This window comes from Pseudopipra pipra, chromosome 7, assembly GCF_036250125.1.
Source record: "Pseudopipra pipra isolate bDixPip1 chromosome 7, bDixPip1.hap1, whole genome shotgun sequence".
In the NCBI taxonomy this organism is placed as follows: domain Eukaryota; kingdom Metazoa; phylum Chordata; class Aves; order Passeriformes; family Pipridae; genus Pseudopipra; species Pseudopipra pipra.
In genome coordinates, this window is record NC_087555.1 from 11820675 (window position 1) to 11843745 (window position 23071).

The 23071-nt window shown below is 37.8% G+C and overlaps 2 protein-coding genes across 6 annotated transcripts in view; both read left to right on the forward strand.

The window, feature by feature from the left end:
• The window catches only part of AOX1 (aldehyde oxidase 1), a 43763-nt gene extending 24840 nt beyond the window's left edge, over window positions 1–18923 (forward strand). The window contains exons 23-35 of one of the 2 annotated variants that reach the window (XM_064661974.1): window positions 927–1014; window positions 2541–2627; window positions 4148–4339; window positions 4643–4870; window positions 5956–6051; window positions 6741–6869; window positions 7377–7451; window positions 10617–10669; window positions 12778–12892; window positions 13508–13573; window positions 14140–14328; window positions 15768–15952; window positions 16221–16829. In XM_064661974.1, the coding sequence (XP_064518044.1) occupies window positions 927–1014; window positions 2541–2627; window positions 4148–4339; window positions 4643–4870; window positions 5956–6051; window positions 6741–6869; window positions 7377–7451; window positions 10617–10669; window positions 12778–12892; window positions 13508–13573; window positions 14140–14328; window positions 15768–15952; window positions 16221–16305 (1588 nt within the window). In that variant the 3' untranslated portion in view covers window positions 16306–16829. Of the gene's footprint in view, window positions 1–926; window positions 1015–2540; window positions 2628–4147; window positions 4340–4642; window positions 4871–5955; window positions 6052–6740; window positions 6870–7376; window positions 7452–10616; window positions 10670–12777; window positions 12893–13507; window positions 13574–14139; window positions 14329–15767; window positions 15953–16220; window positions 16830–16852 lie in introns of those variants that run through there. The other variant, XM_064661973.1, reaches the window with a different exon arrangement.
• Window positions 18924–19056: 133 nt separating this feature from the next.
• The window catches only part of LOC135417567 (aldehyde oxidase 2-like), a 45806-nt gene continuing 41791 nt past the window's right edge, over window positions 19057–23071 (forward strand). For 3 of the 4 annotated variants that reach the window (XR_010432109.1, XM_064661978.1, XM_064661977.1), the window contains exons 1-2: window positions 19057–21085; window positions 22541–22598. Coding sequence is in view for 3 of the 4 variants with exons in the window: in XM_064661978.1 (XP_064518048.1) it covers window positions 21032–21085; window positions 22541–22598 (112 nt within the window). In the remaining variant the exon portion in view is untranslated. The remainder of the gene's footprint in view (window positions 21086–22540; window positions 22599–23071) is intronic. The other variant, XM_064661975.1, reaches the window with a different exon arrangement.

Here is a 23071-nt window from a genome sequence, read left to right on the forward strand (position 1 = left end):
CCATCCAGAATGTCACTGACACAGCAAGATGCTGTGGAAGGAAGAGTTCATGAATGGAATTGCTTTTAAGAAGTATTTCTAGTTCAGTCCTCAACATCTTTCAGTCAAAATTAGCTTCAATATATGAGGTATTATGTTTTTTCTAATACTACTTGAATTAATCTAAGAACATTAACACATAAAGCTCCATCCCCCACCTTCCATATTTGGAGGGACAATGTTGGCAATTAGCTGTCAGGGCATAGTAATTCTAATATAAACATAGCTGATTTGCTGCAGAATGCACATCAGGCTACGTCCTGTCAGCCAAGATGATCTTGTAATCTGAGTGGTTAGCTCAGTAAATTTATGTTGCTTCATTTGTCATTGTTAGAAAAACAGCTTTTGATTATTTTTGGACATATTATTATCTGTGTTTTCAATGAACCAGATAATGCTAAAAGTCATATTTCTTTTACTGTTTAAACTATCTTTTTTATTGTTAGGACTTTATTTTACACCTTATGTCCATTTTTTCTAAAGTATCTAGTTTAAATTGTATATGCACTTCTAGACTAATTTTCATATTTTTATTATCATTCATGTTTTGGTTTTATTCCAAGGCTCTATTTCAGTATGACTCTGAATAGCTAAGAGGTGACTAACACTTAACACTGAAATAATTTCTTCAAGAGTAGTTTGCACTGAGTTATCTTGTTGGCTTTCAAGAGTTGAAATGAAAATTCTGACATGATTGTAAATGTGAAAAATATGAACTCTGGACATAGCTTTAAGCATGTACTTCAGCTTATTAAAGTTAAATTTAATCTAAATGTATTTTTATATGCATGGCTAGATCTGGATACATGATGAATAACCATAGCCATCTTATTAATAACATCCCTTATTTTAACTGAAATTTGACTTTTCTTTTTTTTTTGATTTAGAACCAGCAGAGCAGTCCGTCTTATTCTGAGCCGAGGGGATGATATGTTAATCACTGGTAGCCGACATCCTTTTATTGCTAAATATAAAGTGAGTGCCACAAGAATTAAGTGAAAAAATACCCACCTATACTCTGTGAATAAGGATTTCGGTGTTACTGGTTATGGTTCTATTATTGAAAATTAGTATAACGAATTCAATTTTAAAACAAAACTGCTAGCCAGGGAATCAAGATATAAAGTTGCTGTACAGCCCTTTCTCTGCTTCTTCTTCTGTCTCTTCAGGGTTTTGTTTTGGTTTTTTTCCTAGTTCCATGTCCTTTTCCTTTTATAGCTCTTTCTGTCTTTCTTTCTGGGAGCAGCAAGCTAACCTAACTCAGACTCCTTCTGCAGTGGTTTATTTTAAACTGTCCATATGGTTAGATTCACATAAAGAAAAAGCTAATTTTTCACAGAAAAAGTGTCATGCAGGAAAACTCATCCTATGGAGGAAATTAATCTCTTCCCTGCTCATGCTCTGTCATCAGTCATAACTATTTATTAGGATAATTTCTGCCTTCTTTTCCATCTCTACTTGTCATGGAAATTACACATGCCAGCCATCATAACAGGTTTTGAGTCCAAGTTTCTGCTGAATTGATAAACTGAAAGATAGATTCCTCTGTAAAAGTACCTCTGTTAATAGCACTACAGCTCGAGCTCAGTGCCTCCAAAGAGGGACCCTGAAGAACAAAATTCCTGGACAATTATACCCTTACTGCCCCTAGTGTGACAGTTCAGACCAGAACTAATATTGAGAGTCTGGAGTCTTTGCAATCTTTATTGAGTTCTTTGATTTTCTCTAACTAGGCCACTTTTCTTATATCTGAGGTTGCAGCCCCTGCTAGAGATTATAGCTTCCTTTCAGCTTTAACTGGCTCTGAGGCCTTCTCTTATTTAACTACGTAAAAGTTCAACATATCTAGGTAAAAATTCACAGCTTGCAGCCTAAGGCTTCAGAAAATTTAGCTGCTAATGCTAAGCAAGTTATGCTGAACAAGTTCTATTTAAGTACTTTACCAAATTGTGTGACACACTACATAGGTGAAGTAAAAGAGGTTTTATAAGATCCTTCCCTGAAGTTGAAAATGAGCCATAGCTCGTGTTGAGAATTCAGGAGCTATTAGTGGCAACAGGTGAAAAGAGGGATGTGAAATAAAGATAACATTTCTTTGTTAATAAAAACAAATGTCATGCTCCATCTACCAGACACTATTCTTACCAATTAGAGTGGGATTTGACTATATCTACAGTGAACATTCCTAGGTGACACACTTACCAGCTATCTCAGGCAAAACACAAGGAGCCACTGGGCATCCCTGCTTCTTCCTTTCCCAATGAGCTGATGAAGCTTATTATATGCTGTACCTCTGCAGATCACAGATGCCAGGTGGGAAAACCAATGTCTTAGGAACATTCTTTCTTTCTCTCTTGCCTTTTTATAGTTTCAGTGAAAGCTGTCCAGAAATTAATAGTGCAGTCTGATTCTAGCTGCATGAGTTGTATTCATTTTCAAAATATACAAGCACTTAAGAAACGAATGCCAAAATCTAAATAGGTTACTGTTGATCCTTCTAGGTTGGCTTCATGAACGATGGTAGGATCAGAGCTGTGGATGCCACATATTACCTTAATGGAGGATGTACTCCTGAAGAATCTGTTTTGGTAAGGATTCTACACTGACAAATCTTACAATATGGAGGATTCATTAGCTGGAAAATTATGAAGGCCAAATTCCCTTGCACATGTATTATTAATCATATAGACTTTTGATATAGGGACTCTGGGTTGTTGGAAGAATCTACACCAAGTAGTTTAATCTTTCCTTATTGTATTGGGTTTCTACAGGCAGATTTTGGTAGCCACAATGATGAGGAGCATGTACATTAATGCAGACCATGTCAGAACCATCTTTAGATGAAGTTCTACAAGGATACAATGAAGCTGGTGGGACCTAGCAGGGATAACCCAATGAGTAACCTTTCCACCCAACCCAGCTGTAGCTGGCATAACACATAGGATAACAACCCTATTTTATGGGACCCAGCCCCAGAGTGAGCCAAGATGCTTGATGCTCATCATAATAACCTGGTTTTACAGCATGGGAGTTGAATAACAGTGATCTATGCTTAAGTTGGTTACTGTTCAGTAACAGTTAATAATGTTTTAACACTCTATGATTGCACCAAGATTAGAATAGACATTTCTGAGAAGAAACATTTGTACAGCTAAGAGTTGTACTATATATGTCGTCTTCACTCTGATTTATCAATAACTCTTTCTAGACTGATCAGATATATATATTCATACACATATCTTCTCTGAAGTCCATAAAAGTTGTGATCATTAAAAAAACCCCTTTTTTTTTGTATTTTGCAAATGACATTTCAACTTATATTTCCTCAGTGAAAAGTTATATGGCATTATTCATATGCACAGTTATTGCAGCAAAATCATTTTCAGTTGTTTCCATGCAGAAATGTTTTAAAATTTATTGTTTAAAGCTCAGTGGAAACAGTTGGAATTAAGGATTAAATTTGCCGTTCTGCTTACCATTGACGAGAGTCAGTGACCTCTTCATTCGTTTCTTAAGTCCTTGTATATTTTGATAGTGACTCCTAGAGCCTAGTTTGAGGTTTATAATATGAGATTTTTCCTCTTGCTGTAGGTTTTTTTTTTTAAAGTAAAATCTCTACAAGAAAATCTTAAGAACCAGGAGAAACTGTAGACTGTAGTACATATGCCTTCTGGTGGAACTAAAGCTTAAGTGTGAATTTCCATCAGAATGCTTTCATCAGTTCCTTTCATAGCCACTATGGCTTTAAATCTAATCTGCCTATTTTTAGCTTTGTGTGGCTTTTGATATCGAAGTAGGAGCAAAATCAATCATAAAATGGCATATCTCTTACATCCTTAACTACTAATGGCACTCAGCTACCAATAACATCAGTTGTGTTCTGTGAGTATCAAAGAAAGAACTGAAAACTAATCTGCTGCATGAGAAATGTAAGAATAAAGTCTGTATGTGTGCATGAGTACTCTTACTACCATTGAATGCCAGAAATCCAATTTTAAAATTAATTATCTCAAGTAAGGTCTTTACATGAGATGAGGAAGATTTAAATGCGAGTTTGAAAGAAGCACTGTTCTGACATTAAACTAGACCTGTTTGTCCTCTACCTCAGGTAGCAGAAGTATCCTTATTAAAAATGGACAATGTATACAAGATTCCCAACTTGAGATGCTGGGCTTACGTCTGCAAAACAAACTTGCCATCAAACACAGCATTCCGAGGGTTTGGCTTTCCCCAGTCAGGACTGGTGACAGAAACTTGGATAACAGAAGTTGCAGATAAAACTGGTTTACCACCAGAAAAGGTGATGAAATGAAGGCATCCTCTCTTCTGAAATGAAGTCTATGTCATTGGAAAGTTAAACCCCTTTAAATTAGCTTAAGTGTTTGAACAAGTCTTTTCTAAGTTACAGATAATTCGTGCTAAAATTCATATGTTTTTAAATCAATGTCTGGTTGTTGAGTGAATAATATGCTCTTAGAAACTGAACCAAACTGGTAATTGTTCAAAAAGCATACAGTGATGTTCTTGATGTCTACTAGTCCCCCTAAATGGTCAGTTTGCTTCAAACAGGATTGTGTGATAGCTGTTGATTTCATTTTTTCAGATTAGGGAAATAAATATGTATAAGAAGAACGAGCAGACACACTTCAAACAGAAGCTTGATCCACAGAACTTAATACGGTGTTGGAATGAATGTATGGAGAAATCTGCATACTACAGTAGGAAAATAGCTGTCAGTGAATTTAACAAACAAAATTACTGGAAGAAAAGAGGGGTTGCCATTGTACCAATGAAATATCCATTTGGAATGGGCACACGTCACCTTTCTCAGGTGAATTTCCTTGAAGAATATGTGAGCTAAACATTTTATCCATAGAAGATTACAGTTACTTTGTCTTAGGATATAGAACGAATGTGTTATCTTTCAACTTCTGGAAAACAATCATCCTCCTAATGGCTGTTCCCTGAAGAGGCTACACTAGATTTTAGCTCTCTTCAAGCTGGGATCAAAGGTGTTTGATTTTCAGGACTTGGGCAGCTTGAACCCTGCCTACTTAGAGGCCAGTCCCATCTGCTGTGATACAGCGTTGGAATAGATGAGTTGAACACTTCTACAAAACGTTTTTGAAGACTGATGGCAAAATGTTCATTGAATCAATTATCCACTGTAGAAATAGCTCTGAGCTTACTCTTTCTGACTGTGAGTGTACTATGGATGCTGTTTTTAAAGACTTAACCCTTTGATGTCATCAAAGATTAAGTTAAAGGAAGAAAAAAGGACATTTGTATTTTTGGTATTTTTGGTCTTTGTATTTTTTTTTAAGGTGAGGGTCCAGTTCTTTTGAAACAGATAGCATTCCATCAATTGCAAATTATCTGACTGGCTTATGTCATATCAAACTGGCTGTCTCTGTTCAAGATTAAAGTCACAGGGTCTTTGTAGTCTACAGTGCTACTTCTGGCTGAGTCCAGGAGGAAAATCTCATTCAGAATCTTATTGTTGTGTCTAATGCTGACAGCCTGCCCAACCTATGCAGTTGAAAAACCTGTGTCAAAGGCTCTCAAACACCAGTGAGAGAGAAAAGGGGACTTGCAGCAATTTGCATGTACAGCCATTAGTGAGGGAGGTCCTTCAGCCTGTTTTGAAATGATTGAGATACTGTTGCCAGGTGTAGGTTTATTTCAGGACCTAGCAACAGAAAAAGCAGACCTCCAAGGATTTGTATCTTTTTCTTTTGAAGTTCATTGTAGAGGAAGAGCAGCAACTAGCATTCCAAATTTTGCCGTCTATTCGAAAGCATTAAATGGATAAACTGAAATACATTTTAAAAACTTTGTCTTTTTTTTTATTCATCAATTCATCATATAGAACATATTTCTCACTATTCTGATCTTGATTTTGTTTTTCTTTTTTAGGCTGCTGCACTGGTTCATATTTATACTGATGGGTCTGTGCTTCTGACACATGGTGGAATTGAAATGGGGCAAGGTATTCATACAAAAATGATCCAGGTAACAAATGATCCAAACAAATATTACCTCATGCTTTGTGTGTCATGCAGATAAATAGTGTAAAAGTTTTCTTTTTGGTTAGTTAGTGTACCAGTAGAACAATTTCTTTGTCAGCAGAACCACTGATTCTTTGCATTGATAGAGTTAGAAAGCAAAAGTACCTTCGTTAAGAGTCATAGAGACAATAAGAAAAGAAACCCAGACTGATTGTTTTTTATTCTTCTAATAGCATATGAAGAGGCTTATTAGAAATAATATTTTGGGGGCTGATCCCATAAAACCCATGCTGAAAAAGGCAGTCAGTATTCAGATTAGTATACGGTCAAGGTGATAATATGTGCTAATGGATAACTGGGAGACAGACTTGTAAAGATATTTATTAAGTCAATGAAAGCTTGGGGTCCGGGCTTGCATAATTTGCCATAAGTAATACAGGTGTAAGCAAAATCAGGAATGAATGCTGGACTTCAGTCTCAATCCAGTGTTTGAACAGAGCTAAAACATTACCCTTCTTTTCTGCTTCTTTGTACTGACAAGTTGGACAGAATGATTTCAGCTGGAGACTGGAAGAGAACTTGTGAAACTTTATCTTTCATGATATCACTGTCTTCTAGCAAGTACTGGGGAATTGTTGGAGTGTTTAGTTTAGTTTTAAAACAGAGAAGACTATGTTGTTCTTCCTGAAACAGGTTGCTAGTCGGGAATTGAACATCCCCATGTCATGTATTCACTTCTGTGAAACAAGCACAACAACTGTTCCCAATGCGTGTCCCTCGGTAGGATCTGCAGGGACAGATGTCAATGGCATGGCTGTGAAGGTAAAGAATATTATTTAGTTTAAAAAACAACCTATCCCTCGAGGTGTTTAATGCTTGTCAAACTTTAGTCACTAGTGGTCCCATAGAAATAAGATTGTGATTAACAAAATACTGCTGGAGATGACCAAGAGAAAACATGACTTGACAGTTTCTCAGTAATGGTGCTTATGAGTTTTCAGAATACGATCTGCGCTTTCCCAAAAAGATTTATACTTGACAAAATCCTTGTTTCATCTGAAAAACTTAACTAAACTAACTTATACATGCAAATCTTGTACCCTGTTCCTGTTTGAAGTCTACTGATTGATTTATGCAGATTCCAGCCCTTGTAACTTCACCCTTTGTGTTTTATGTTTATGCAGTTAAAATGACACCTTCTACCATACTTTTTCAAACTAAGATGACAGTAAAGCACATACTAATGAAGTAGTAACTAAAACATATCTTGAACAGTACCAAATGTATCTGTGTTAATTTTGTGTTATATTCTCCTGAACTCTCAACCAGGATGCTTGCCAAACTCTTCTGAAACGCCTGCAGCCGATCATCAACAAGAACCCAAAAGGGACCTGGAATGACTGGGTAAGACATGTGAATCCTACTGAACGTGTTTGAATGCTTGTAGAAACTGTGATGTATGTATTGTAGTCTATAAATCTGCTCAGCCTAATAATCCTGAAGTTAAAAACTCTAGAAAGAGGTTATTCCACAACAAGATGGAGTGCTGTAGCAGGGTATTCAAGAGAAGGTTATGGCCAGGCACAAGTGACTATGTGGGAGATAACAATTCAATTTATTGCTAGTACAGTGTCTAAATATGCCAGTGCAATATCCAAATAACAAATCTATTACAATGGATTATAGAATAATCTGGTCATGGTCCCTCCTGTTGAGTCATGAGCTTCAGTGGGATCCTCATGCTTTCTAAACTTGTCAGAGAAGTCTAGGTGTGGCTGGGTGCACTTAGTCTCAGATTTGGTTCTCAGTCTGTGTCTAAAGGGTTATAATATTTCGTGATGTAACCCCAGCCAGCCACCAAGCACCAGACAGCTGCTCACTCAGTCCCCCACCAGCAGAATCAGGGAGAGCATTAGAAGAGTGAAAGCTGGAAAACTTGTGGGTCAAGTTAAAGACAGTTCAATAGTGAAGTAAAAGCCATGCACATAAAGCAAAAAAAAGAAATTCTTTCACTAACCCCCATAGGCATGCAGGTGCTCAGCTGTCTGCAGGAGAACAGGGCCCTGTTACACCTAACGGTTACTTGGGAAGACAAACATCATCACGCCAAAGGTCCCTCCCTTCCTCCTTCTTGCCCCCACTTTATATACTGAGCATGATGTCATATGGTCTGGAATATCCTTTTGGTCAGTTAGGGTCAGCTGTCCTGGCTGTGTCTCCTCCCAATTTCTGATGCACCCCCAGCCTCCTCGCCACAGGGGCAATACAAAAAGCAGAAAAGGCCTTGACTCTGTAAAAACACTGCTCAGCAACAGCAGAAACATCTCTGTATTATCAACTCTGTGTTCAGCACTAGTCCAAACCACAGCCCCATATCAGCCACTGTGAAGAAAATTAACTCTATCCCAGACAAACCCAGCACAGGTTTGGCTAGAAATGAACAGATTTGCAGTGTTTGGCCTTGCAGAATCCATAGTTACAGAGCAAAAAAACCACCCATGGAGATACTTTAGGATTTTATCTCCATATTTAACTGGATCCTAGAACTTTTTACTCACCCATCCAAAAGTAAGTCTTCTCCATCTTTGGGGTGGACCTACCCTGCAGGCATCCCTACCGTGGCCGGGGATCCACCCAGACACTACCTACAGCCTCAGGAGATCCAGTCTCCAGCCAGATTTTATACCCTGACACAAACCCATGTGCACTGAAGTCAATCACCAACATCTCAGCTCTCCTATCTCTGTAATGCAATAATTATGAGAGCATCCAAACAGTTCCTCCAGCAATTCCCACTGGTGATCTTATGTTAGGACAAACCACATTGCCCATCAGAGACTGCAGAAAGGATGAAGGGGTGAGAGGTGGAGAGGATGCACATGAAGACCTGGCTATCTTTTGTTACTGTCACAGGTGCTTGGTTTAGATATCTGGGAAAAAAATCCCCCCATCATGCCTGGTTGGAAAGGAGAGGAAGCTATCTTTGAAGTCACATTTGGAGTCACAGAATTTTTTTATGTACAAAAAATATCAGCTTGTGCAATAACATGACCCACACCATCTTACCCTCAGACAAGTTGTTGCAAAAGATTGTTAGGGTATATGTGTACAGTGTCAGTTTTCCTATGTAGCTATTCTTTATTTTACTGAATCAATAAAGAGAAGCCTTCTCAACTTCTTCCTTCCATCTCTCTCCCATATGCAGTATATTACAGAATTGCACAAAAGGGAGCAGGAATTCCTGCTCCAATTGCTCTAATATGTATTTGGTTATAATATTAGTTACATTTACAGTAGATTAATATAGAAATAGTGCTAAAGTTATTTGTAGAAGTGGCCCCTATCTGATACCACTTGAAACTGGAATAGAATTTTAGAGCTAGAAACTGCATTTTGTTAATTAAAAGCTTTCTGCTATAATATGAAGACATGGCTGAGAATCTAGTGCTATGTATTGAGATGTTAAAAAAAAACCCGTTTATCCAGTATTGGTCATTATCTACAGTCTAGTGAAATAGGCATTTACAGATCCAGTATATACTAGGGTGTCTTCTTCTCAAGTAATTAAATACTATAATAACTGTGAAAATATAAACACTTTCTTTGCAGCAGTAATTCCTAAGAGTAACAAGAAATGTTGGCATGTGTGTGCTAGCTTGCTGACAGCTGTGTATGCAAAGATAATCTCCTCTAATAAGTACAAAATTAATTTGGATGATTCATACACACCAAAAGAATTATCAGGAGTGGCTGACCTAAGAAAGAATGTTTATATATATATCCAGAGAAGTAATCTTACATCTTACGAAGTCAGTAAAACCAATCAAAAACCCCACAAAAACTTCTTGACTTGTAAACTGAGTAAATCTAACATGAGAGTCACTGAAAGGGAATGAATTTGGGACCTCATACTGTCACTTTTACCATGGGCAGAATTTCAAAGAGCATTTATCTTGAAAACTGTTATTTTTGTGCAAATAGGTCATGCAGTTCTTTCATGCCACGTGGTCGTTTGACCTTGGCTGGACTCCAGGTGCCCAACAAACTGCCCTATCACTCCCTTTATCAGCAAGACATGGGAAGAAAATAAGATGGAAACCCCCCACAACTCAGTGGGCTTAGATAAAGGCAGTTTACTAAAGAAAAAGCAAAAGGTTGCATGTGTGCACGTGGTCATATGACCCAATATAATCAGTGACTTATCAACTAGATCTGTTCAGCTGACAGAGACTCATTTCTATTGAATTTGAGCAGAAAAATTGAGCAGGGCCCTTTCTGACTCTGGCATTACCAGTAATAAAGATTCTGTGAGAACACCACTGTTGACAGGTCTATTCCTTAATGTATTGCCAAAAGAATTTAGATTGCTCATTGAAAGAGGGTTTAGTTCTACAGTATTAGGCACCATGTGCAGCTCAGCTAGCCTTCCTTTCCTTACAATTTTTACAGTTTGGATTTTAAGTAAACATATGTCAGTCAGTATATATATGTAAATAAAGTAAATATATGTACGCATGTTCCTTCGTGACTCCTTCCTTGGTTTACCACAAGCACTGCTATATTTTACAGATTAAAGAAGCTTTTGAACAGAGTGTGAGTCTATCAGCTACTGGCTACTTTAGGTAATATATTTTTGTTCCTTAAAAATGCATAGGTTAGACCAGGACTGATTTCTGAAGATAATCAAGGATGTAAATAGAAGCTCCTGTCCAATAGTTCTTTCTAATGGTTCATCTTCTGTTTTATGTAATTAATTGATATATTGGGGGTTGGAAGAATAAAGTTTAGGTGTTAATTTATGACTAGCCCTATGTGGACTCTCTAGAAAGTATTAAAAGAATAATTTGTGCCATCTTTGCTCCATGATTTGGCCATTAGCAAACCAGAAAGCATCAAAAAAGGGACTGCTGCCTGTAACAGTAGGTGTGCAAAGGGGGATATAGTTTGTTTACTGGAAACTGTATTGCTATAAGCTGTAAATACCATTGTACTACCAATTATTTACAATTTTATCCACAAACTGGATCACACCAATTTGCGTGACAAGAAGAACAGTGGCAGCATTAAAATATTTATCCAGGACACACCTGCAACTAGCAACCAGGTGCACCTGTGAAAAAAATATGTCCATTTGATTCTAGATGTGAGCCCTAAGGTTATTTCTCTTTAGAGGAAGGAGAGTTAAAAATGTCTGGTTGAGTTTAGCAGAAAAGCTTATGGTAATTTTTGTTTTTAAACTAACTCAGGAATCAGATGCCATGATTCAGCACTAACTGAAAGCTGGGGACTTAGGGCTCACATTAGAAGTGAGGTTGCTAATTGACCCTAGTTTTTGGAGTCATTGTTTTGACTTCTCTGCTTCTGGAGCCTCACAAAATTCCCACCTATATACTCCTAGATATGAATTTATTCACAACAGCATGATATTGGAGGACACAATAACCTTAAACACAGTTCCCACTGCTCTCTCTCAGAGCAGTCTCATCATTCCTTTTCTTTGAATTCTTTCACTGTGTTTATAAAGAACCAGAAAGGAAAAATTGCTGTGCTATAATTCAGGTGGGATTCAAAGCAAAACTTTTCTCTTATCCTGCTGTGCCTTATATCTGCTCTCCATCCATGAGTATTTCCTACTTATCAATAACAACTTTTCAGATCTTCAGGCAGTCTGGAGTAAGTTGAAGAGGCACTTTGCAAACCCAGACATGTTTAAAGCACCCAGAAATGCCCAAATAAAATGTCCCTTCTTGCCGTTAAGTCTGTTCCAATATGTTTTCTGCTTAAGAAGCCCTTTAGGAATGTAGACATCACCAAAGTAATGAACAACAGTCATGCTTTGCTATTGACATTTAATGGTGTCCAAAAATATTTGCAAATCCCCGAGCCTCAGATCCTGTATTGATCTTGTTCTTATCCAGTCATATTCTCTACATCCAAAAATCTCCAAGGCAGCAGAGGCAGATGGGCTATGAGAAGTTGAATATGTGGATTTTGTGTATCCCTTTTTCCATGCATGGTTCTATTCTATAATTGTTGAGCATATTTAAAATTATACTGCATAAAGCAAAGACATTTCAGTCATATGTGGCCAGAAAATATGCCTTAGTCCCACAGCTCACACAGTTGGGAGATACTACATTTCCCTGTCCTTTTGTGTACCTTGGATTTACCCTGTCAATCCTGACTACTCTGGTCTCCTCAGTTAGTCCCACTCTCTTCTAAGTAATTACACCTTTATTTCAATAGTCCTGTTTTAACCCTCTCACTCATTCTGTAGGCTGTTTCTGTAATTAACTCTTTCATTTATCTCTTGTAAATTATTCTTTCATAGGTCCTGGCAAGTTTTGCTTCCATTTCTAAATTCCCTTGTGTGCTGTTACCTCAGTAACCATTACCTTAAATTTTTACTCTGTATTTGATTACTAGGTTTTTATTAGTATATGTCTATTATTATGGTGGTTATAGACTCTCCTAAACTGAAATAGCTTGCTTGTCTGCTAAATTTTATGTAAATACCAGATGCATCAAACCTAAGCTACTAGTGCTCTGTAGGATTTCATGGAACTTTGGAGTTCTGACCTGTTATTTAAGATTTCTCTGAAGATTTTATACATAAGATCTTACTACTTAAGATTTCACAAGTAATTTCAAACTTCTAAGTGGTCCTCTGCTTTGTTATAATGCAAACTGTCATCAGTTTTCTTCTTATGGTCTTTGTTTCTTCCATCAGAGGTTACGATGAATACATGGATTGGGAGAAAGGGGAAGGACAGCCATTCACATATTTTCTTTATGGAGCTGCTTGTTCAGAGGTTGAAATTAACTGTCTAACAGGAGATCACAAGGTAATAACTGAATGTCATGAAAATTTTCTAAATGAGGCTTGCTCCAACAAGGATTCAGGCTTTGCATTCCTAAGTGACCTGTCTTCACATGACAGTGAATATATCAACAGTGTAAATGCAAATTACAGTGGAGCACAATGAAAGCTGTGCAGTGCTAACCAGCTTCTGGCACATCTGTACTATTGTCATATGTGTTCACTTTTTGGGTTATGGCTGACACCTAGCATGTTCTTTGCCTGTTCTCTCCTTGTTTGTCAGCAAACAACTTACAGCAATATTCAATTTCCAAGCTTTTGACCATTTGGATAGATAAATCTCATAGACTTGCTGATCGCATGCCCTCTATCTATACTACGTGTGTATTTATATGGAGATTTCCTTGTGCAATGGGAAAAATCTGGCAGGGCTGTCTCTGGCTAAACTTCTGTTAAAGTTGAGACAAGCCCATTTTGCTTGTAATGGAATATTGGAAATTATTTTGAAATTGTGTTCACAGAGGGGCCTTTATCATAGTCTATGTTATTTCACTGAATACCAACTCTAACCCACATTGTCTTCTGATGCCTCCACTCCATGCATCTCTCTCAATAATATAAATTTGAATTTAATTAACAGAATCTCAGAACAGACATTGTTATGGACGTTGGATGCAGCATAAATCCAGCTGTGGATATAGGACAGGTATGTGCAAAGAATTTTCTGCTGTCTTATTTCTGTTACATTGATATCCTTATCTGAAGTGAGAATTACCTCATTAGTTCAGAAAACATTCATTTCTTACTAGATTATAAAATCATAGATCATATTTGAAGGTCTTTTGCTTATAGACTTGCCCCATTTGAGTTAGTGTCAGAGCTTTGTAGATGTCAATGAAGCTTGAATTTTACCCATGAGGGCAATGTGTAATATCTATATATATGTATTGTCTACTGGACTTAAATTCTGTTTGTGATCTGCAGTCTCCAAGTTGTTTGACCTGCCCTGCCCACCTGATAGCAGGGAAATACCTTTATTCATTGCAGGCTGGTCCACAGATCTCATCACTTCGTCATGAAAGCATTTGTCCTCTCAGTTATGAGAGAGGAGTGTGAAAGCTTTTATTGTCACAGCTGCCCCAAAATGTTGAAGAATCACATTAGTCAAAGAGAAAAGAAAAAGGCTTTTTAACAGATGATGAAACAAATCAGTTCTTGACAAAGTTTTACTCACTGAACCAAACATGATGCTATTTCTTTTCTTATTTAAAGATTGAAGGTGCTTTTGTTCAAGGCATTGGACTGTACACAATGGAGGAATTGAAGTACTCTCCAGAAGGAGTCCTCTGTACTCGGGGTCCAGATCAGTATAAGATCCCTGCTGTTTGTGATATTCCAGAACAGTTTAGTGTTTCCCTGCTGTCATCTTCCCAAAATCCTTATGCCATCTATGCGTCCAAGGTAAGCAAAACATCACAGAGCCTAATTTTAAATCCCAGAACAAACAGAGAAATTACTCTGGTATAAAACATGTATAGGTTTTCAGTTCTTTTCTTTAGCATTTCAAACAAGTGTCCAGTAAATTGTTTTATTTATGACATCAGGAAAGCTAATAAGAAAAGACATAATGTGAGATATTGTTGCATCACTTTCATTGGCAAGTAGTGATTTTAGGGTTTTGTTAACAGACCATACACAGAAGCTACAAGCTAAATTTAAAACCATACTTCTAAAATATGGTGATAAACTGAAGGGTTAGAATAAAAATACTAAAGGAGTGGATGGAGAAATCATAATGCCAATGAGAGTGTGCAGCTTACTTGTGTGTGCTGTGCAATACAAAATAGGACTGCACATGTGTATATGAGAGACTGGCTCAAGTCTTCACTTGGTGTAATCATTGTTTCAATTTACACCAGCAAATACTCTGGTGAGTTTCATATAAATAGTAATGGTAAATCAGTATGAAGGGAACTGTGGAAATTTCCATCTGTTCCAAGTATTAGGTTTGCTTTTAGAACACAGTGAAATGAAACAGCACAATAGAAGGAAAAAGCGTATTTTACAGCAAGAGTTAATAAAGAACAAAAAGATTATTAAAGAATATTATTAAAGATCCTTCAAAATTATTTAAAGCTGTCTGAGTTTGAAAAAAAAATCAACTAGGTGAAGGAGTAACATAGTTGATTGGGAGGAGATCTAGAGAGCTGACACTAATATCCTTCTTCAAACAGAACTTTTATCCTTTTCTGTGAACTTATCTCCAATAATTACCCTTAAAATTCACTGTAGGAAGGGGTAATTCTGTGTTCATGTAGCATATTTGGGGAAAATACTTGGTTCTCTGATTTTAGCCAAAAGACATGTAAGATTCAATTGCAATATCCCAATGCAGTTCAGATTAAAATATTCAATACCACAGCATTGATAGGACTATGGAATAAGGGTGGATTTGACCTATCTTTGAGGTAAGAAGCAAATGTGAATCTTCTGGCAGAACTGGTGAGAGGATGTCAAACCCACTAAGGTCAGTGGTATTTGTCTGCAGGGAATTACCAAGAGTTCAAGGTATGTTCCTTAGTTTTAGCTGTACCTGGGTTTGGATGGTTTTAATTTTATCTGCTCGTTAGTCTAAATTTAAGTTTAACAATGAGCCAAAAGGATTCTAAAACAATGGCTGACACTTCAAATCAACCTTTTTAGCACACTGGAAGCAGCTACCTTCAGAGGACTTGGTGTGATCTAACCTTGCCTCCTCTAAATCTAAAATAAACTTCCTTACTGAAGGATGAAACGATTCTTGAATGACTGGTTTTAAACTTTTTAGTTAATTTTCATCTGGCATGTACTCCTCCCATTTGCTCAAAACCTACACCCATATGACTTTTTTTCCTTTTCAGGGAATAGGTGAGGCAGGACTTTTCTTGGGATGCTCTGTGTTCTTCGCTTTGAGAGATGCAGTAACTAGGGTGAGGAATGAAAGAGGACTGAAGAAGCCCTTTGCACTGAACAGCCCTCTGACTGCTGAACAAATACGGGCAAGCTGCGCTGATGCCTTTACTGAGCTGGTAATAGAAGGATGGGGGTAGGGTCTATTTAACTGTTGCTGGGTACAAGTGTATACGAGTGCACCCTCATGGTGTGCCTCATGATGTCTCCAATTGGTCGTGCTTTGTATACAGCTCCTTGTAACTGAAATGCCTGGTATCATTTTTTTCCTTTGAAATTTACATAATTTTTACAATTCCCTCTTTCCCTGAAGCCTACTCCTTTCTTCTGTATGTCAAATCCCATAGAGGACTCAGTAGCTCATCTTATTGACATGCAGTGGATCAGCCTCCAGGCATCTTCAGTCTCCTTCCAGGTGCTAGCACTCTGGCACTGTCACCTCATTCTGGTACTCCTTGCTATGCCCAGTACTCTTTGGGAGAAGAATAATTAACTCAGAGCTAACAAGAAGATACAGAAGAAGAAAAACAAGGCAACACAGTTCTCATAATACTGGTCCTTTAGGGTTTCTGCAACTGTTCACTGTAGTCATGTTCCCACTGCTATTACAATTCTTTTTCTGTGCAGTTGTTTATTTAGTGAGGCAAGGTCCTTGTCAGCATATAAATTCATGCTGTGCCCTGAAACTCTGAGGCTCTGCTATGGAAACTCTTGAGCTCTCAGTCACAGGTTACTCCCATGGTATTTCTGTGATTGTGGTGAGGCACCACTGGCCCCTGACTCAGTAGGTTTGTGGGCTTACTCTCTTTGCAGGAACTTGCAGGAGGTGAGGTCCACCAGTGCGGGGACCTTCTCCATCTCTGTTTAGCCCTGACCTCAGTTATTACTGACATTCCTTCCAGCCACCTGGTGGCTCCTATATAGGTGTCTCCTATATAATACCCTGCTGAGTGACTTGGAAGCACCTGATAAGGGCAATGTTGGGAGTTTGCCAGTCAAGTAAAGTAACTCTTTTCATTTCTTGCTTGTCTCTTAGATGGCAAACAATGAAGCTGCTTCCTCCGCTCTTCAGGCCACATCTGTGTGAATGACAAAGACCGGAATGGAAAACTGATTTACTGCTCCAAGACACACTAACCAACACACAGTTACATATATTTCCTCATTTTCTTACTTTCAGAATAGAATCATCTACCAAAAATACGCACTTTACATCTTCTATCCTTATCTTCATTCTTTCTCCAGTATATTCATTACAGTATTTCACTTAAATGACTGCATTTAGTTGCTAGAAATGCATCTTCTGCATTTGAAGTATATGTATTCAACAAGAAAGGTCTGCTGAACAGCACAGCTCAAATGCTGTAGGAAAGGAAAATTAGGATGAAGTATAAAGGTATGCTAGATAACTTACTGCCACTTATTACACCCAGCAACTTCATATGATAAATGATTTTGTAATGGCTTCAGCTAATTTTCTAATTTGGATCTGAATCTTGCAGTGGAGTGTGAGGGCAGAGATCTTTGCCAAGGACTCAGAATTTATTGGATTCAGTCCCTTTTTGATCAGAAGTGATGCTCTGACTTGTAGTAAAGCTTCTTTAGATTCTTTTGGCACAGACATCTTTGTGTCAAAAACACACGAGAAACAAGAGTTAAATTCTCTTTCGCTATGCCAGGCAAGTTGACCTACATATATAGAACATGAATTTTATTCTGAAAGTTGGCAGAGTCACTTAGTTGTAATTTCCACCAGAAGCTTTTTTTTTCTCATGGGGCAAGCCAAAAGCCTCTGAACTTAATGTAAAAACTGACATGGAGTTCAGTGTGCTTTGAATGGGAGACTGGATGAACCTGTCCCTGGAAAGGATTCTTAACCAGTGCTTAATCCTGTACTCAGGAGTATATTAAGCCATGAAAGTGCAATTAAGAGCTTTCTCCTAATCTTGGCCACTCCTGAAATAAAGCAAATAAAAAAAAAAAACGTAATGACATCAAAAGATGTTCTGCAAAGATCAAACATCTAATGGTGCTAGCATACAATGGGATTAGACCACACCCGAGCTGTAGCACCTGGAGAAAACAGGAAAATATAAAGCAACACTATATTAAATGGTAACAAAAATTCTGATGTTAATACATTTGAAGTATGTATATATTTGTAACCTTTGGTGAGACCAAGAAATAACTTTCAAGTTATGAAAGCTCCAGTCACAATATTTAGTTTTCAGCATCGGAATCCACAATACTGACATTGACAACATCAGCCCTTCCTGCTCTTCAAGTGTGAAGACAAGATTTCAGTTCTGAATGTGCACACACACAAATACACAAATCTCCATGGTATTTGCGCTTGAGGCTTTGATCTGGGATGCATCCTAGCATAGAGAAAACACTTTTTTAGTGAGTCTACAAAACTTACCTTAAGTAGCACCAGAAAAATTGCAGCAAGTTCTTCAATAATAAAGCAGAAGTGGGAAAATCAGTAGTTTAGATGTTCACTGTGTGGCTTCAGTGAACCTCTGCATCAGTTATTCCTTGCTAAGCATGGGGATTGCTCTTCCACTTACTCACAGGTCACATTGCTCCAGCACTATGACAACTGCCATTCCTACTGGAAGTAAATGACTTTAATTTGTTTGACATGTCAGCCTGTAGGCTCTTATTATTTCACTGCCTCTCAGTTTTCCACAATTTTCTCTTCTTGCCCTCTGTCCCTTTTACAAGTTGATGCTGTATCTGTGACAGAAATCAGGTCAGTAGCTTAAAACAGCTTTTGTATTGGCTGTTAAGATATGAAATCTTTACTGCTTCAGTTTGTCTCTCTGTAACCACTATGAGTAGGTGAAATGCAGCTGCTTAAACATAGCTGTCCAGACCATCTTAGATATCATAAGACAGCAGAGGCATAGGAGAGCACAGGACTGGAAGATATGATATAGCAACTGGAGGTCAAGCAGGTAATAGCAAATCATTTGAAGTGGCACTGAAAGTGTGATTTAGGCAGCTGAAGCCTTATTGGTTTTTACTTCTTTTTCTTCACTTTCTTTGTATTACTTTGGCTTTTATTTATTGTTAGAAGATCAATAAATCAAATTAAATGTGAATGCTTCTGCCACAATTCATTTTTCTGATTTGAAACAGCTTCTTAGTTTCACTGCATGGGTTTGTCAATAACAGCTCACAACCCCACATATCAATAACAGCCAAAAAATACGTGTAAATTCTGGGATATACTGAAGCAGGGAGCCTATAGGTCTACTGAACTGGGGGGAAGCTACATTTTCTGTTGTTATCCTATGTACCTATGCATCAGCACAGGTGCTAGTTAGTTCCAGACAAGTCAAATCTTCCAAAATCATTGCCCGATCCTCACAGGCAATGCCATCTCCCCATCTGCAGTGCTGAGGTGTTTGCACTCTGAGGACTCATCGTGTTCTAGACCCACACTTTGTTGTCTGCAGTGCAAATCTTGTCTGCTTCTCTGTATTTCTCAGTCATTATTGACAAAGATTCCTCCCTGCCTCTTTACAAGTGGCACTGTTGTCTAGTTGTCTCAGTAAATTCTATACATGTAGCAAATATGAGTTGTTGTTTATTTTGGGTCCAAACATATTAAGCTGTTTGCTGGCTTTTAGGTGTTTGAAAAACTGCATGGAAGCTAGAAATATCAGCAATTAACCATCCTGGCAGATGATACTATAGCTACCATGGGATATTATGAAAGGAATTTTCTTGGACTGTACAGGGAGATAAACAAACAGAAATGTTGGGGCTCCAAAGGCACTGACATACCGGATGGCTACACATTAATGTGCACTGTAACTGCACAATTACACCCAAACTGGAGATGGTTGAGAAGAACTCTTTCTACTAATTTTCTTCCTAAGAGAAGTGTTTCTTACAATTATTCACCCTCCGCAGTCCCATTCTGTGTGGTGTAAGCTTAAACACCTAATATAAATACTAGGTTCTGGTTTGGAGGGCTAGTAGTCTCTAAATAGATATTGTTCTGCCAAAATCAGGTATTTGGTCTGGTTCCTTCTGTTCTCAGGCCTTTGAACTGCATTGTCATACCTAGAACACCTGGAATACTACACTGATGCTACAGTTGGCAGGACACATTAGGGCTTTTGCCTACAGGGACCTGGTGACTGACATGGCTTTAGTGCTTGTGTTGTTGCAGCTCTCAGGCATAAATTAGGGGCTAAATCACAAAAGCAGCAGCATATCTCTGCTGAGAATAATTTTTTTGCCTTCTGATGGGGAGTGTTAGAAGATCAGGGACTGACTACTTTGTCCTGCAAGCCTACACTGACTCTAAATGAAATGCAGACACCTTAGCTGGAAAATGTGAAAATGGTAAGTGAAGCAGAAGACATGTACATACATAAATGGAGACTTTTGAAGGACATATACATAATTCCCCTCTAAAAAGAAAAAGAAGACCAGCTGTAATAAGGCATATAAAGATTAATGACCTTGTTTTTCCTGGACAGGCATACAGAGAAATGGATGCGAATCTAGAACTCCAAATCAGTATTTGGGATTTCTCTCTTTAAGGACATGGCATGTCTTGAGTATGGTCATCTTATAATGATACCCACAGCAGTAAGGACATAGAGCTGGCATGGCATAGAGATAGCCAGAAGGAAATTTTAAATGTGTGTAGAGTAGTAATGTTGATTTTGTTAAAACTTGGTTGCTCTGAATACAGAAAATCATGGATAGTTCAGGTCAAGGTAAATGAGAACCACAGCTCCACAGCTTTCCATTTGACACCCCACAGAAATGCGTAATGTTGCTTGTCCTTGGTTCTTGCATCAGACATGCCTATGTATTCTAAATTCACTGCATAATATAAAATAAATAGGCCTGGCACCTGTAGCTCAAACCAAAAGTACCCCCTCACAGTTGTCTCTTAGGTTACAGGGTTAGAATTAGAGGGGCTGAGATTCTTCCCAGATTATTTCAAGTCACCAGGGAAGAGCTGGGGTAGGGAGTAGGAGGTGGTGCGTTGGCATCCGACCACGCTTTAATTTCTGAGAAACAATATACATTGCACTGGCTCCTCCCCACCTGCTTCTTTGCAGACTGAGCATCAAATTAAACTCTGCAGGACAAAGCAAACTCAGTCAACCTTTAGGACCATATAGCATTTCATTAATTTCTCTTGATGCATAAAGTTTTATTTTTCAGACCTTGATGCAACAGCATGGCTTGCCCTCAACAATCAGATGAGCTTGTCTTTTTTGTGAATGGCAGGAAGGTAAGTTTTTAAATGCTTTTTCTTTTTTGAACAGCATGGCTTTAATATTTTCTGTTCACATTTGGAAACTGTTATTCTGGAGCAACAGTTTATTCATGGATAATCGTCTCTTGTCTTTGATTTTCGTACTTTATCCCATGGTTTTTACAGAATGTGAGTGACTTTGTATCACCTCTCATAACACAGATTTTTAGAATTAAAAATAGTTATCTGTTTACTAAAATCTTTTATTAATGTACTCCTAAAGTTGATGTAGTTGAAGTGCCTCTCTAGTGAAAGAATATGCAGATTACTAATATAGCTTCAGTATTTCACTAAAAGAAAAGAGGTAGCTAATTTTTTTCTGTTCTTGATGCCAAATGCTCACATTCCATTTTCTTAGACATTTTGTCGCATTTTCTTACTTAGCAGGTCAAGTGAATGACAAGTTCTACTAGCAAAAATGTCACCCAAAATACGATATGAAGTAAAAGGAAGGAAATGTATTTATTTGTTAAAAAAACCAAACCAGCTAACCAACCTTGCTTTTCTAGAGATATTTTTCAGTTTTTTGGTCAACACTTTTATACTCTAGAGAGATGGTAATGGCTTTAATTTGACCAGGTGAATTAGGGAAAAGTAGTTCAACTTCTTTCTGTCTGTTATGTTTTGTCTGTCATTACATGTCAAGACATACTCTGAAACCTTATTTTACTCTGCATTTCTGTATAAATACCTGAACTAGTCCATGTTGTCTTATACAGGGTAAATTGGAGCATGCTGCTGATATGGCAGAATTGTTGAGAGAAGCCTGAGGTTCATTCTCTGGTCATTCTGCAGCAATAGGTCCTAACATTTTTTTTCAAAGTTGTTTGTGTTTTCTTGTATCCAACAATTTCAAGCACGCTGATGGTACAACGACATTCTCGAGACAAGGCTAAAGCAAGGCCTGCATAAGCCCACTCATACACGTTAAACTTCATATAAATATACTTAGATATGTATCCCTCTTGCTCTTCTTACACTAAGATTTTCCTCTGCTGTTATGCTAATGGGTCTCTGCAAATGAAGGGGTTAATATCAACTTCAAGGAGATAAAATTATGCAGAATTTTTGCAGGCACAAGTTCATGGCTTTAAAATGAAGGGATTTCTGATTCATGCTGTTAGGAATCAACAAAGGATTTAGGCCAAAGGCACTTTTCCTTCTAATCTTGTCTCTCCAAGTGCTTACTTAACCTCTCTTCCCTTTCAGTTCTCTGAGCAAGCAATTATTTCACATATTTGACCAATATTCCCCGACCCACTCATTTATTCTGCAGATTATGATCAAGTGACAGCATCCTGTTGCTAAACAAATGCTCCACACTAATCCACAATCACTACATTTAAACATCATAATTAATCCTTGTGAGATGGTTATATTAGCTTCCTCTCTGACCTATAATCTCTTTTTTTCTTTTATTTCATAACATAGGTAATAGAGAGGCAGGCAGATCCTGAAGAATTGCTGCTGTATTATCTAAGAAAGAAGCATATCCTTTTTTTGAACTTTGCCTTTGAGTTCTATAAGTCTGTAAATTAATGCAACTGGGGATTAAGATTGTTTCACTTTTCTTTGGGAACCAGTGTAAACAGAACAAGAAGTAGAAATAACAAAATTTGCCTTGCATTTGTTCTCAGCAGAGCAATCCAGTGCTGCATGTACATTGTGTGTGCTAGTTATATGGGTATAACATTGTAAATTTTGAACTACTTCTGCAGTAAACAATTTATTTAGGCCCCAGTCCTTCAGAGAGTTTTATATAAGCTTATTTTATTATCTTATTACTTTTATTTTGTTATTTGAGGCTCTTCAGGTTGCTAACTGCTGTCAGGGCTCTGTTGACTTCAGTGGCAGTTATCCCAGCTAAGAAGCTGCCATGTAGCTTCTAAAGTTAAGCAAGTGAAGGGAAATGATGAAAGGAAGTGGTAGATTCCACTGGACTGCAGGGCACTGCAGAAGGAG